Source organism: Colobus angolensis, unplaced genomic scaffold (assembly GCF_000951035.1).
Source record: "Colobus angolensis palliatus isolate OR3802 unplaced genomic scaffold, Cang.pa_1.0 Scaffold186, whole genome shotgun sequence".
Classification (NCBI taxonomy): domain Eukaryota; kingdom Metazoa; phylum Chordata; class Mammalia; order Primates; family Cercopithecidae; genus Colobus; species Colobus angolensis.
Window position 1 is genome coordinate 1,404,435 of NW_012114999.1, and position 17,457 is coordinate 1,421,891.

The 17,457-nt window shown below is 36.3% G+C and overlaps 1 protein-coding gene across 2 annotated transcripts in view; it reads right to left on the reverse strand.

Annotated features, from left to right (window-relative positions):
* Positions 1-17,457, reverse strand: part of EVI5 (ecotropic viral integration site 5) — a 307,542-nt gene that overhangs the window by 45,659 nt on the left and 244,426 nt on the right. For both annotated transcript variants that reach the window (XM_011939985.1, XM_011939984.1), the window contains one exon: positions 7,171-7,266. In XM_011939985.1, the coding sequence (XP_011795375.1) occupies positions 7,171-7,266 (96 nt within the window). The remainder of the gene's footprint in view (positions 1-7,170; positions 7,267-17,457) is intronic.

Consider the following 17,457-nt stretch of genomic DNA (forward strand, 5'->3'; position numbering starts at 1 on the left):
CAAGTGATTCTCCTGCCTCAGTCTCCCCAGTAGCTGAGATTATAGGTGCGCACCACCATGCCTGGCTAATTTTTGTATTTTTAGTAGAGATGGGGTTTCACCATGTTGGCCAGGATGGTCTTGAACTCCTGACCTTGTGATTCACCCACTCCGGCCTCCCAAAGTGTTGGGATTACAGGCGTGAGCCACCGCTTTAAATAGAAAAATACAAGCATAAGGAAAAAAAAAATCCAAAGAAATATAAAAGGGCATATAGTTAAGTTCTCACTTAAAGTTTTCCACAGGTTCTTGAAAACTGTCATTTTAAGTGAGAGGACATACACAGAAACCAATTTTTTCCCCTCATCATTATAAACAAAACGATGTTATTCATGGACATGTTATATGTCTTTCACTTTGGAGTCTCAGTTTCCAAGAACCTACTGACAATGTTGAGGACTTACTGTATTGTCATCTGATTGTTAAAATTCCTTATTTAAAAAATTCCAGTTTAATAACAAAATGAGTATAAAACTATATTAAGAATGTCTAGGACATTAAAATACTTTTTGATATATAGTTAATTAAATCCATAGCTCAGGTTTATATAAACAGATATCAGAATTTAAAAACTTCAGGAATAGTCACATAATTTTTTTCTTTCATTTTTATTTTTTTCTAGAATTAGGGTCTCACTGCCACCCATGCTGGAGTGCAGTGGCATGATCTTAGCTCACTGTAACCTCAAACTCTTGGGTTCAGAGCAATCCTCCTGCCTCAGTCTCCCAAGTAACTAGAACTACAAGGCCCACACTACCATTCCTGTTTATATAAACATTTTCTAAGTCAAGCTGCAGTAAGGGCTTTATTTAGATTTCTTTTTATTTACTCAAATTCCTAATCACCTACACAAAAAAAGATTCCTGTGACACGTAATTTAACTTAGAAAAATTGCCTTTCCCAACAAAAAAGACAGGATGACAGAAGACCAGTAGAAACCAATAGAATGATTATTCCTAGAAAGTAAGTAGGTTTTATCTACCTGAGTTGTATGTTGTTTACAGCATACCAAAATAGTTCTTTTTTTTTCCCCAGCTTTGTCTTGAAATAGCTTACATTTCTCTTTTTTTCTTTTTCTGGTTTTTTGTTTTGTTTTGTTTTGTTTTGAGACACAGTCTCTGTGGCCCAGGCTGGAGTGCAGTGGTGAGATCTTGGCTCACTGCAACCTCTGTCTCCCAGGTTTAAGCCATTCTCATGCTTCAGCTTCCTGAGTAGCTGGGGTTACAGGCACGCACCACCATGTCCTGCTAATTTTTGTATTATTTATTTATTTATTTTTAGTAGAGACGGGGTTTAGCCATGTTGGCCAGACTGGTCTAAAACTCCTGACCTTAGATGATCTGCCTGCCTTAGCCTCTCAGAGTGCTGGAATAACAGGCATGAGCCACCATGCTGGGCTGTTTCTCTAATTTCTTCAGGAAGGGTGTTTCAGTAGTATTTAGCAATAGAACATTTCTCCTTTCAAGTTCTTTCTTAAATCATCCATTGTTCTTTGACAAATCATAAAAAATTCCAAAGAAATTTTTTTTTTTTTTTTTTGAGATGGAGTCTCACTGTGTCACCCAGGCTGAAGTACAGTGGTGTGATCTCTGCTCACTGCAACCTCTGGCTCCCAGGCTCAAGCAATTCTCCCACCTCAGCTTCCCAAGTAGCTGGGACTACAGGCACACACCACCACACCCAGCTAATTTTTGCTTTTTTTTTTTTTTTGTAGAGACAGGGTTTCTCCATGTTGGCCAGGCTAGTCTCAAACTCCTGTCCTCAAGTGATCCACCTGCTTCGGCCTCCCCAAGTGCTGGGATTATAAGTGTGAGCCTCCATGCCCGGCCAAGAAATCTGCCTTAATAAGTTTATTCTTCAAAAGGATCTGAGTAGTTTAAAATGTAAATAACTACACTGAAATGATCCCTTCCTCCTTCAGGGACTCCTGTGTCTTCACACTCTCCCGCCTATCTCCCTGGTAGTTTTGGTCCTCTCCTGGCTCTCTTGACCTTAAAGGTTGGGAGAACTTCAGAACTTGCTCCTGGGCACCCTTCTCTTTATATATGAATGCCATTTATATGCCAGTGAGGGCTACACCTATTTTTAGCCCTGACCTCTCTTCAGAATTTCACACTCACATAGCCACTGCCTATCTGATACCTTCATTTGAATGTTTAATAGGACTCTCAACCTTACTACAAACCTTAGAATAAAAATAGAGCTCTTGTTTACCTTTCTCTATATTGGTCAATGGCACCAACCAACCATTCACTCAATTACTCAAGCCAAAACTCTCTGGAGCCAATGAATATTTTTCCTTATGAGATAAACATACTTCTAACACAGCCACATTACATTTCCACTTCTTCCATCCTTCTAAGCCATGTTTGATCTTATCGGGACCATTGTAACAGACTCCTCATGAATTTCCCTCTTCTCACTCTTTCTCTTCTACAATCAGTTCACTGTACAGCAGGCAGAGCAAATGAAATCATAAAATTTTCTGTATGAAACCATCCAAAGAAGGCAGGCATGGTGGTGCAGCCCTGTAGTCCCAGCTACTCGGTAAGTTAAGGTGGAAGGATCACTTGAGCCCAGGAGTTAGAGGCCAGCCTGAGCAATATAGTGAGACCCCTATTTCTAAAACAAAAACAAAAACAAAAACAAAAAACAAAACAAAAAAACCTAAACAACTCTAACCAAAAAAACCCCTAACAACAACAAACATTCAAAAGCTTTCCACTATACACCTTGGTTTACAAAGCACTACACAGCTGTCCCTCGGTATCTGTGGGAGATTGGGTCCAGGATATCTCAAGGATACTAAAATCCATGGATGCTCAAGTCCCTGATATAAAATGGCATATTTGCATATAATCTATGCTTGACTTACTGTATACTTCAAATCATCTCTAGCTTACTTATAATACGTAATACAATGTTAATGCAATATAAACTGTTAAACTGTATTGTTTAGGGAATAATAATAAGGAAAACAATTTGCAGATGTTCAGTACAGCTACAGATGCAATAGTTTCTAAAAAATGTTTTTGATCCAAGGTTGTTTGAATCCACTGATGCAAAACCCATGGATACAGAGGACAAATAGTAAATAATCTGACCTCACCTGCCTCTCTAATTTTATTTTATACCGTTTTCCTACCCTTCACTATACTCCAGCCACACTAGTATTGTTTCTCAAAATGACCATTTCATTTTCTTCTAAGGTCTTTGGGCTAGTTGTTTCTTCTGTCTGGAATGCTCTTTCCACTGATTTTCACATATTAAGAGGCTTCTGGATGGGCATGGTGGCTCACGCCTGTAATCCCAGCATTCTGGGAGGCCGAGGCAGGCGGATCACAAGGTCAGGAGTTCGAGACCAGCCTGGTCAATATGGTGAAACTCCATCTCTACTAAAAAAATACAAAAATTAGCCAGGCATCGTGGTGTGTGCCTGTAACCCTAGCTACTCAGGAGGCTGAGGCAGGAGAATTGCTTGAACCCAGGAGGCAGAGGTTGCAGTAAGCCAAGATCACGCCACTGCACTCCAGCCTGGGAGACAGAGCAAGACTCCATCCAAAAAAAAAAAAAGCAGCTTCTTGGCACTCCCATGCAACTTACATGTGACCTCATCTGCAAAACCTTTCACAAACATCATTTTTTCATTAGAAACATTTTCACAAAGTACCCAGTATATGCCAATGTTGTTCCATATACTGGGGGAAAAGTACTCAATCTCATTAATAGTCAGGGAAATGCACATTAAAACCATAATGAGAAATCTCTGCATAGTCACAGAATGGCTGAAATAAGACTGACAATTCCACACGTTGATGAAGATGTAGAACAGCAAGAACTTTCTTCACTGCTTATAGACAGTATAAACTGGCATAAATCACTTAAAGCAATGTTCTTAACAGACCAACTGGAAATAATCCAAATGTTCACCAACATAATAGATAAATAAATCATGGTATATTTATACAAAGGAAAATTACACAGTGATGAAAATGAACAACCTACAGCTACATTTTAAAATGACAAAGTAAAATCTCACAAACAATGTTGAGCAAAAGCAGGAAGACACAAAAGAATACATACTGCAAGAAGCTATTTATATAAAGTTCAAAAAGTTAAAACGACTGTATTAGAAGTCTGAGATCATGGTTACCTTTGAGTAGAAGGGAGGCAGTACGGGCTGAAAGAGTATGAACAGGGCTCTGGGGTCTATTTCTTGGGCCTGGGTGATACCTACATGAGTGTGATCATTTTGTGATAATTTACTGAGCTATAAACTTTTGACTTGGACATGTCTCTGCATGTTATGCTGCTACACAAAACCTTTTTTTTTGAGACAGGGTCTCGCTTTGACACCCAGGCTGGAGTGCAGTGGTGTGATCATGGTTCACTGGAGTCTTGACTTCCTGGGTTCAACTGATCCTCCCGCCTCGGCCATTATAATAGCTGGGGCTACAGGTGCATGCCGCCAGGCCTGGCTTTTTTTTTTTTCAAGCTTGGGCTGGTCTTGAACTCCTGGGCTCAAGTGACCCTCCAACCTTGGTCTCCCAAAGTGCTGGGATTGCAGGCATGAGCCACTGCACCCAGCCTACAAAAGCTTTTTTTTTTAAGCTTCTGTTCTTTATTTAACTTTTAGGACTATGAAGCCATTCAAATGTTAAGGATAATAACCGGGGAACTCACACTAGGTCTCCTTTGTAAGGAAGCAATGGAGAACTTGCTATTTAATCTTAGTATCAGGAACAGATGTGGCTCTTCTAGCTAATTGGTCTGTTTTCATAATATAGACACTCTGAAATGTTTAAGTGACCAGGTTTTGTGCTGGCTGCTAAAAGCCTTAGAGCCAAATCTGAGGCCCACTTATAGGAAAGAGATATTTTTATGGTAAGCATTTTTATAATGGTCTTATTCATGTTTCCATATTATATTTCTACAGTTTTTTTCTTTCCTTTTGCTCCCAAAATTGTAGTTTATTATTTTGTAGAGGTTGCAAATTTCCTTAATTCTATCTGCAACAAGGAAGCGTATTAATAAATAAAAATGCTTTAAAGGTTTTTTTCTTTTTTTTTTTAAAGATGCAGTTTGTTTGATTTCCACTCTCTAAATCTGCACAACCTAGCTTTTAATTTTCACAGTAGAAGATTCTACCCTGTTGATTAATTTTCTTTTCATGTTTTGTATAAGATAAGACTGCTTTCTTAGGCTACACGTAAAAAACTGACATCAAAGTTAAAGTTCATGTGAGTTATTTTCTGGCAGTCCTGATGAGACTATCTATCTATCTATCTATCTATCTATCTATCTATCTATCTATCTATCTAATCTATCTAATCTATCTATCTAATCTATCTACCTACCTATCTATCTATCCGTCCATCTTTCCAATCCATCCTATCTATCTATCTATCTATCTATCAGTCAATCAATCGATCAATTGGAGTCTCACTCTGTTGCCTGGAGTGCAGTGGCATGATCTCAGTTCACTCCAACCTCACCTCACAGGTTCAAGCGATTCTTCTGCCTCAGCCTCCTCAGTAGCTGGGGTTACAGGCACACACCACCATGCCTGGCGATTTTTGTATTTTTAGTAGAGATGAGGTTTCACCATGTTGGATAGGCTGGTCTCAAACTCCTGACCGCAAGTGATCCACTTGCTTCAGCCTCCCAAAGTGCTGGGATTACAAGCATGAGCCACCACACCCGGCCAGAATATCATGATTTTTAGTTAAAGTATATGACAGGGAAAATTAATGTTTGTTGACTGATTTTTACACTAGTTTTAGAAATAAAGTCAATCTATATGTAAGTTTCAGCAACACTAAAGCTTCCTTATCATGAGACATCAGAATTTTAAATGGGAAGTTGCTTTATTTTAATCACAATTTCCTTTGAGAACACCTTTTGAATATAAGCAATTCCTAGGGTTCTCAAAAGAATAAAGATTTCTAGAACACACTTATTTGTAACTTGTTCTTTCATGCTATGGCTATCGATTTAAAAATATGATAATAAATACACACAAATAGGTAAAGATTATATGTAAGATCCTGAATCCCTCAAACATTATCATGGCTGAAAATTAATATTTACAGGAATGATTCCCCAAATTTCAAAACAAATAAAACTGAGCCACATCTAAGACTTACTGTTCTGTTTATGTTTTATTTCTTCTTCATTTAGAATTAACTCTTAGACTGACTACCCCAGGAGGTATTACCCAAAACATACAGACTTTAACTGAAGGGTGTAATACCAGGAAAGGGTAATGTCTAAACTTTTTCCTTTGAGGTTTAAATTCACTTAGTGGTCAAAATGAGTTTTCTTTTTTTTTTTTCTTTCTCTTTCTTCTTCTTTTTAAACAAATGAAAGCTATACTACCTTCTCAAATCTCATTACTGTGAATAAACATTATTTTATAAATAATTCAAAACAAGAAATACGATATTCCATTAGTGTTTAGCCAAATACTATCATTAAAATAGAAAACAATAAAGGACAAGAAAATTAACCTCGAGCCACATTAACATCTCTCTCTAATCAAAACATATTAGTTTAAATACTTCAAATTACTCAGTATAGTATTTAGTAAAACCAAAAATTTTGTGAGTTGAATCTCACAGATTCAAGGTAGTGCCAGTTTAAAAAGCATTCCCATACTAAGAAATCTGTTAACTGATATTAAGCAAGTATCCTTTTTTGCAATCTCAGTAATACCACCATGAGGGGGAAAAGAAGACAAGAGTAAAAAGACTTCCCTCTGCATGCAACGGTAAATACCACAAATCTATTCTATAGGTATAAGCACAATTGTAGTTTAGTTGAAGTAACTTTGACATCTATGCAAACTATCAAGAGGTTTTACACCACAATAAAAAAATAAAATATTTTCCATGAAAATATTAATTGATCATTCTAGGTCATGCTAATGAGGTTAAGGGGAAATAAATCCCCCATATTAGAACAGAAGATGCTTGCTAAAAAGACAATTTTCAAGAATGTTATTAATTATAACCAACAATTCACAGAAGATATTCAGCACACAAGTGTCAGTCTTATAACCTGTAATAAAGTGTTGTTACAATACAGAGGAAGGAAGAAAGAAATATGTGAAGATCAAAATTTATCACTTACCTCATGATTCAGCTCTGCTATCTGATCTTTCAGTTCCCTAATATACTGGTTAGAATCAGACTTGTTAAGCTGTCCTTGAAGCTTTCCTTCTTCTTTCTGTTTTGTGGCAAAACAACAAAGCAAAAACAAGAGGCAATTTTTCACAGAACGTACTCAAATATTTCAAGGTATAGGAAAAGCATAGGCACATACCCTTTAATCACCTGAATTCTGAACAAATCCATTCTCAAACTACCTCTGACAAACAATTCACAGTGAACTATGCTGTTATTTATTTATTCATTTAGAGACAGAGTTTCGCTCTTGTTGCCCAGGCTGGATGGAGTGCAATGGTGCCATCTCGGCTTACTGCAACCTCTGCTTCCCGGGTTCAAGCGATTCTCCTGCCTCAGCCTCCCAAGTAGCTGGGATTAACAGGCATGTGCCACCACGCCTGGCTAATTTTGCATTTTTAGTCGAGACAGGGTTTCTCCATGTTGGTCAGGCTGGTCTCAAACTTCCGACCTCAGGTGTGATTATTTCTTTAAAAATGCTTAATAAAGGTTATTTACAATAAATATAATTCATAAAATATATCTTTTGAAGGAGTCTCAGAAATCAGTAATTGAATGGGTCTACTGATGAAAAAATTACCCTAGAATTTCAAAGTAATTTATCTAGTTATTTTGAGGGCAGACGATTCTCTATTCATACCATAAGGGGTTCAATACTTAGTCAAGAAGATGGCAAGCTTCCCATATTCTTTCATTCTTGGGAATGTGCTTTTGCTTGGGGAACAGAAAAGGGGGAAAAAAAAGAAAAAGTTGTCCAAATCACTCTAGAAAGGGGAGGACAGCTTTGAGTCTCCTCTGTTTAATTAGCTCTCAGTGTGGACTGGAAGTCCTAGATATAGCTGATTAAAAGCTGCTTCTGATCCTAAGAGTTTGTTTCAGGTGAGCATTGGGACTATTTTCTAGGAATATAGATAGGTAAAGAGAGGCACTTTTTCTTATACTACCTGAAGACAAACAAATTATTTTTCAGATAAAGAGTTTTTTTTGTTTTTGTTTTTTTGAGATGGAGTCTTGCTGCCACCCAGACTGGAGTGCAATGGCGCGATTTTTGCTCACTGCAACCTCTGCCTCCCTAACTACCCTTAGTTTGTTCTTCAACTCCTTTCATCAACTTATTCCTATAAACTCCCTGTTTTTTGTTTATTTTGCTTTGTTCTCTTTCTTTTGGCAATCTGTCTTAAAAACCTTTTACTAGAATGTGGCCTGCTGACGTGGTTTAGTGTAATTAATATTGGCATAGATATAAAAGCACAACTACAGCTTCTATAGGCTTGACATTTTTTTCTTATGCAGTCATGTTCCACATAATGATGTTTTGGTCAATGACGGAAGGAATACATGATGACAGTCCCATAAGATTATAATAAGAAATTTGTAATGCCTAGTGACATTGTAGTTGTACAATGTCAGAGTAAAACGCATTACTCATGTGTTTGTGGTGGTGCTGGTGTAAATAAATCTACTGTGCAGCTAGAGTTGTATAAAAGTATAGGATATACAATTATGCACAGTGGATAATTGATAATAATAAATGACTATGTTACAGATTTATGTATTTAACATACTATATTTTTTATTATTTTAGTGTACTCTTTTTACTTATACAAGAAAAATTAACTGTAAGCCTCAGCCTGGTCCTACAAGAGATATTCCAGAAGAAAGCATTGTTATCTTAGGAGATGACAGTTCCATATTTAATATTATTGCCCCTGAAGATATTCCAGTTGGACAAGATGTAGAGGTAGAAGACAGTGATACTGATGATCCCGACCCTACGTAAGTATAGAATGGTGTGTTTGTGCCTGTTTTTGTTGTTGTTTTTTGTGAGACAGAGTCCCCCTCTGTCCAGGCTGGAGTGCAATGGTACAATCTCGGCTCACTGCAACCTCCACCTCCCAAGTTCAAGTGATTCTCGTGCCTCAGCCTCCTGAGTAGCTGGGACTACAGACGCACGCCACTACGCCTGGCTAATTTTTGTATTTTTAGTAGAGACAGGGTTTCACCACATTGGCCAGTCTAGTCTCGGACTCCTGGCCTCAAGGGATCCGCCTGCCTTGACCCCCAAAGTGCTGGGATTAGAGGCGTGAGCCACCGCGCCCAGCCACGTGCCTAAGTTTTTAATAAAAAAGTTTAAAGAGTTAAAAAAAAATAGCTTATAGAATAAAGATATAAAGAAAGAAGATATTTTTGTACAGCTGTATAATATATTTAAACTAAGTATTATTAAGAGTCAGAAAGTTAAAAGAAATTAAGTTTATAAAGTGAAAAAGTTACACTAAGATAAAGTTAATTTATTATTGAAGGAAGAAAAATTAAGAAAATAAATTTATAGTATAGATTAACTGTACTGTGTTTATAAAGTCTACAGTACTGTGCAGTAATGTCATAGGCCTTCACATTCACTCACTGACTCACCCAAAGCAACTTTCAGTCCTGCAAGCTCCATTCATGGTACCATGCTCTACACAGGCGTAGCATTTTAAACCTTTTATATCATATTTTTACTATACCTCTATGTTTACATACATAACTCCTGACCTTTGCCTTACAACTGCCTACAGTATTCAGTTGAGTAACATGCTGTATAGGTTTGTAGCCTAGGAGAAATAGGCTATACCATATAGCTTAGGTGAGTAGTAGGCTATACCATCTGGGTTTGTGTAAGTACACTCTATGATTCACACACTGATGACATTGCCTAAGGATGAATTTCTCAGAACATATTCTAGTTATGAAGCAATGCGTAACTGCATATTGACACATACTAATATCAGATACAGCTATCTAAGCCAAAACTGTCTTATTTAACAATTACTATATTCCAAATATGTTAGACTTCTAAAATATATACAAAATACACCTTATGCTTTTTAGCCATAAGCCCATATTTAGGAAAAATATATATTCTTCTTTTGAAAATTTGGTTAGAAATACTAGTTTAACCCAACTGCCAGAGAAAAGGCTGAACAGAATAGCAGAGATACTAAGTCAGAGTCCTAATCAAATCATCTCTGAGGCCTTCTCTGTTTTCTCATTTACATGGAACAATAAAGTCCCCCTATTATTTAAACCAGTTTAAATATAAATTTCTGGCTGGGTGTGGTAGCTTATGACTGTATTCCTAGCACTTTGAGAGGCCAAGGTGGGAGGACTGCTTGAGCCCAGGAGTTCAAAACCAGCCTGGGCAACATGGCAAGACCCAGTCTCTACAAAAACATTAAAAAAAATTAGCTGGGCATGGTGATGGGCACCTGTGGTCCCAGCTATCAGGAAGAGTAAGGCGGGAGGATTGCTTGAGTCTGTGAGGTTGAGGCTGCAGTGAGTTGTGTTCATGTCACTGCACTCCAGCCTGGGAGACAGAGTGAAAACTTATCTTAAAAGAAAAAAAAAATTACAGTTTTTTGCCACTTGCAATCAAAATAACAGCTATTATATATTACACAGTTATAACACTTATAAGCCCTTCTCATTTGAGATTTCCAAAGGATTAAGCCCTAATGTCTAAAGCACCATTGTATGTGTATGATTTAATGCCTGTGCATCTAGAGTAGCACCACGTACTATCCTTGGAAGAACTGAGAAAACACAGTTGACCCATAACATGGCTTTGAACTATGCAGGTCCACAAATATATGGACTTGACTTTTGTCTGCCTCTGTCACCCTGAGACAGCAAGACAACCCCTTCTCTTCCTCCTAGTCCTCCTCAGCCTAATCAATGTGAAGATAAGAATGAAGACTGTCGCCATGATCCACTTCCATTTAATGAATAATATTTTCTCTTCCTTATGATTTTCTTAATAACATTTTCTTTTTTCTAGCTTATTTTAAGAATACAGTCTATAATGCATGTAACATACAAAATGTGTTCATCAACTGTTTCTGTTATCAATAAGGCTTCTAGTCAAAAGTAAGCTCTTAGTAGTTAAGTTTTGGGGGAGTCAAAAGTTATACATAGATTTTCCACTGGTAGGGATCAGCACCCTTAATCCCCGTGTTGTTCAGGGTTCAATGTAGTTTACTCAAACCATTTTCTGTAGAGTTTAATTCTCTTGTGGAGCTCTGGTGGAGAAATACTGGCACTTATAATGTGCCAGGAGTTTTCTAAGCTACTTATGTGTAATCATCACAATGACCCTGTGCGACATGGAATATTATTATTCCTACTTCATAGATGAGGAAACGTAAATTAAAGTCTGAATGAATTGGCTGCCTAAGAGTCATAGAGATGGTCAATACATTTTTCACCTTAATTTATAGCATTCTGAACATGAGAAACAATTAAGCAGATACAGATTTATGCAAAGAACCAAGCAAATTTGCTTTCTTGGATTTGTTACAAAAGTCTATGCATTTACTTTAACGTTTATTTTAGCCTCTGATAATTTAAATGGGAACTACAATATATAAAGAATTGAAGATGAAATGCTACAGCTACTTGTATTAATGGCCCTAAGCTAAAGACTCATATTAAACACACACACTGTCCAATACCATTTACATGTGCTTATGCCTGCCTCTTATTTTTAATCACCCATTTTTAAAATGAAATATTTTAGGCCAAGTGTGGTGGTTCATGCCTGTAATCCCAGCTCTTTGGGAGGCCAAGGCAGGCGGATCATGAGGTCAAGAGATCGAGACCATCCTGGCCAACTTGGTGAAACCCCATCTCTACTAAAAATACAAAAATTAGCCAGGCGTGGTGGCGGGCGCCTGTAATCCCAGCTACTCAGGAGGCTGAGGCAGGAGAATCGCTTGAATCCCAGAAGTGGATGTTGCAGTGAGCTAAGATTGTGCCACTGCACTCCAGCCTGGCGACAGAGGGGGACTCCATCTCAAAACAAAAAAAAAAAAATTCAAAGGCACAGAATAGGAACAAAAGAGTAATATAAGAACGATAAACTCACCATTAAAATTCCGTCTGTTTCATAACTATCTCACCCTAAGATTTTCCTTGGCTCTGGACTTACTCCATTCTCAGTTCTGTCTGTATACCCTCAAAGTAGAAAAGGATGACATCAAACAGAGAATAAGAGAGTGAGTGAAACAGGAAGGAAGAATGTAGAAATAAGGGGGGTGGGAACATGAGGAAGAATAGCTCATTTATATAAAAGAAACAAAATCATTATTCTCACAGGAGGTATTCTCCAAATCCCGTATGTGACATGAGAAGTGTCTGAGTAAGCATCTGAGTAAACTGATATACTTCCAAAGGGGACTACTTTGATAAGAATCACTCCCTTGGATACATATGCTCAGCTGTCCTTCTAGGTGTTTTTGTTGTTGTTGTTGTTGGTGGTGGTTTTTTTTTTGGTGGAAGCGGGGGTGGGGAGGGGGGCTAATTTTGGTATGAGGTCATACTCACTCCCTTGGTTGATTAGATGAAAAATGAAATCCACTACTAGGAAGAAATCCATCTGGATGAGATAGAAAGGTTAGATGTTTGCAATATGGAATCCAACTTGGAGAAAAGTATCTTTGAATCTGGTCCTTAATAAAGGTAAAGTTCTTGAGGATTTTGGACATCTCATAGCAATAATATGTGGGATAATATAACATTTTAAGGGCAAAGAAGATGACAAAGGCCAAGATAAACTCTAACATTGTAAGAGAGAAGTTCAAGAATGCAGAAAGACTTTAGGTTTGAAAGGCAATAGAATGACTAGTAACAATAATTAATACCAATTCTTTCCTCCAGAGAAACTTGCAAGGAAAAAAAATTCTGGTAAAACAAGAATCATTAAATTCGTTATACAAAAAGCTACCAAGTGACTCCAAAGATGTTTTTTCCAAAGGTGGGTCTTAGTAGGGTTTAGCTAAAAACTTTGTAATAGCACTTTGATTTCTTTGGAGGAAAGATAGCATTTGATGAAAAACAGGGAAGCTAAGACATTTTACAACAAAAAAGATGGATAAAACAGAGAAGCTGTTCACTCTGATGGTAGTTTCTTTTGCTGTGCAGAAGCTCTTTAATTTAATCATATCCCATTTGTCAATTTTGGCTTTTGCTGCCATTGCTTTTGGTGTTTTAGACATGAAGTCCTTGCCCATGCCTATGTCCTGAATGGTACTACCTAGATTTTCTTCTAGGGTTCTTATGGTGTTATTAGGTCTAACATTTAAGTCTCTAATCCATTTTGAATTAATCTTCGTATAAGGAGTAAGGAAAGGATCCAGTTTCAGCTTTCTACTTATGGCTAGCCAATTGCAGCACACCAACATGGCACAAGTATACATATGTAACAAACCTGCACGCTATGCACATGTACCCTAGAACTTAAAGTATAATAAAAAAAAAAAAAAAAAAACAGAGAAGCTAAGAAACTTTACGATAAAACAGATGGAATATTTTTAACTTTAAAAGTGTTTCTTGAACTTCTATTCACTGTGGAAAAAAGACGGAATTTCAAAAAGGAAAACTACATTGTTTTATTAAATCCAATTATATAGTTGTCTTGTTTAGATTTAAATAAAATTTAATAAAGCTTAATGTTGGGTTTCTTCCGCAAAACTTTAACAAACAAAAAGTTGGACTATGATGACCATTAAGTCATTGTTTCCATAGTGAGGCACACATACATAAACACACGCACACGCACTCAGAAAACAAACAACTTTTAAGGCACACTAGATAAACTGAGGAAAGAGAAAGGGTGATTAAGCAGCTCCAGGCTATGGCAGTAACCCCTGGACAAGAAAATTACTATCTCAGCATATTTGTCACACATTAGTGGCACACCAGTGTGACAGACCAGTTAGAAAGCTCTGCATGGGATATTCTGATTCAACAGTCTGCCTTAAGGAAATATAGCTGACATTGCAAAAACAGAAGTAAAAAGTGAGATGTCCTAAACGCTATTTAATAAATTAAAATATATCAATAATCATTTATCAAAAGTCTGTGATTTTTATGTTCTACATTTTATGCTCTCATTTAAACATGTTAATTCAAAGCCTTTTAGGATCCTCTTTAAAAGTTAAAACAGGATAACTATATTTACAATACCAAAAGACATAGCAATGAACTACTATATTCTAAGTGGATATAAATTTAATTTTAGTTCTGGGACAGTTCATTCAATTATCTAATGTTTAAGATTTTTTTCTAAGTATTTTTATTGCTTTCTGTTTTCAAACAGTGTCCACATGGTTGTTTCTGATAAGCAGGTGGGAAAATGTCAACTACACTAATAAATTTACCAGAAACCTGCATTTTCTTGAGGTTTTCTTTTGGTCTAGCTGATAACAACAGATTGCCAGTTAACTGGTTTCCTAAGAAAAATTAATGAGGTAAGTAACAAACTTAAAGAAAGGTCCAACATATCAACAACTTTGGCATTCTGTACTTTCACTGAAGAGACCTTAAATACACACCTTTTGTCATATACCACAAATGAAACTTTATAAAGAGGGCATAACATAACATGTGTAAAAGGTATAAATGCGTATTTCACTCTTGGCTCTATCTTTGAATAATTCTTTTAGAAATTACCATTACAATGTCCATAATAATTTGATTCATATTAAGGTCTTAAGCCAAGAGAGCTTTGTATGTATGAGGTTCTTAATCAAATGGTCACCAATAACTCAGTTAATGATATGCATATTTAAGGGTTTAGGGGTAAAGTATAACAATGTAACTTTGAAGTGCATTAAAAAATGAGATCCCTGCAATGGAAGATGAATATCTGATAAAGCAACAGAAAGAGCAAATATATCAAAATATTAATAGAGTAGAGATAGTGGGTTTATAGGTGTTCACTGTACGACTCTTTCAAATTCTATGTTTGAAATTTTTCATAGTGAAATACTGGGAGGAAAAGTTATCGACAAAAAAACAATTCATCCCCTCTTTCCTCCTATTATCTGCTAAAAAGTAAACACTGGTCTACGCTGCACTTCGTTTACATATATGAAAAGATATAAGTCCCCCAAAGATTACTTTAGAGTAGGCTCAGTTAGTTTATCCCTTTAATATTTTACTAGGTTTTGTGGTTGTTACTTCAAGATCTATTTGTTCTTCCCCATTACGTAGTGGTGATAGGATTGGAATGATCCCACCCTAACTCCATGGGTAGGATCTGACTGGTCGAGTCTATACCAAACAGGATAATCATATCTGTTTTGTATAGTGATGAGTTCAGGGGTTGTTCAAATAGTGTGACTCATAACTTTTGCTGGTAATTATAAAGTACAGCTTCTTATTCTGGACACTATGATATATGGATATAAAGCTCATCTGTTAGCCATTTTAATACAATGAGGAAAACCTCCTGAGGATAGAAATGACAAAAACAGTAGAGCCTTCAGAATCATGGTTTGTTACAAGTTGTAGCCCAAATCAAACTTTTCCTGAAGCATATTCTACTTCTAGACTTTTTAGCTATGTAAGCCAATAAATCCCTTTTATTATCTAAGCCAGTTTGAACTGGATATTCTATTATCTGCAATAAAAACATACTACCTAATAAATATTTTGTAAATGGCTAAGGAAATGAATATAGTAACATGAACAACATACCCTAGAAAACATTTAAAACAGTGATCCCCAAAGATAATAAGAGAAGTATCACTTTAGGAGCTTTATAAACATACAGATTAAGGAAACTCACCCCGACCTCCTAACTCTAAGTATCTAGGAACAGGACTTGAAAATCAGTGTATTTTGAAAGCTACACAAAGAGTGATTCTGACACAGCCAGTGACCTACATTTGAAGTGTACTGGTTTGAAACAACCTTTGAAAATTAACCATTTTTTAAAACATAAATTCAAAATTCTATGTATATGCCAACAATAAATGTTTTTATCCTATTTCCTAAGGATCTCAAATATTATAAGTTTAATCTCATTACAGATTTTTAGTATAGGTTTACATATAACAAAGAGATAAATATTTCCTTTACCCCCACCATAGTAAATGTGGTACATGACCAAGGTTCACACACTTATTTACAAATAGTCTCCACATTTCCAGAGTGAATATATCTAAAAACAAAAATACAGGAAAACTGTCAAGGGTCCTTAAATTAATTTCTTTCAATTCTACTATCAGTTTCACTTCACATTATTTCCATGTTAGTTTTCAGCCGGTCAGTTCGCTGTCTACAGAGGTTGGTTCAATTTTGAACTCAAATCCCTTTCTTGGTTAACCCAGCCCTCGAGCAGAAAATATCATTTTAAAGTTTAGTAATATATGATGAGGAACTAAATAAAAGTTTAGGATGGGAGAAAATTCCACACATATGATTCCCATCACTGAAAACTAAGATAATCATTCTAAGGAACAAAGAAAACCCAAACATTTGGGGACCAGCAAAATAATTCTTTTAGCACTCAAAAGCACTGTATCTGTAAAGAGAAATGGCAATAAATATGGAAATAATGAATCTGATTTTCTAACCCATATATTATATAGGTAACAGTAAAAAAGCTGTGTTTTCTAATATAACACATTAAGAGTGTGTAGAGGAATACTGTACTAAGAGCAGTAATTCTGGTGTTCGATTACCTGGATTGCTTGTTAATGACACAGGCATACACATTCACTTGTTTTATCCCTGCAATCATGGAGAGCTGTAATTAGAGAAAGGATGAAGAAGAGATGGAATGTACCCAGGATGTGTCACATATTCTGTTTGCTGAAAAATCAATAAATGCTGCGATCCACAGGAAGATAAAAGGTGAATATGTATTTGTGCTGTGTATATATGGCCAAAGTAGAAAGTGGGCATTTTATTCAGAGGTGTCTTCACCTGTATCAGCTGCACTACAACATACCACTTAAAAAGCTGAACAATTAAATGTGATGGTGCATCAACCTAGGAGACTGAAGAGAAAATGAGAAAGGTTTTCTCTACAGTTCTAAGCAACATGGTTTTAACATGTGATAGTGCAGCAAAACGGAGACCAATAGTTGCTTTGAGCAAAAGTTTGGGATAAAAGTGGGCTTTAGTAGTATATAATATTGAAAAACACTGCGGAGGTAAGAGAAAGAAAAGACGTGGATCTCAAGCATGTTTAAATCCATACATTTAGTCAGGTTCATTTTTAAAGAGAAGTGTAAAGGATATGCCTAAGAGTCCATTCTTTATGTTTTTGCTTGTTTTTCTATAAACATAGTGGGGGAACATTTTAAAACATTTAATAAACTATGTTTATAAATAAATCTATACATACTTTATAAGGTCCTAAAAATGAATTTTTTTAATCTTTGTTTTTAATGTTGGTTATAAC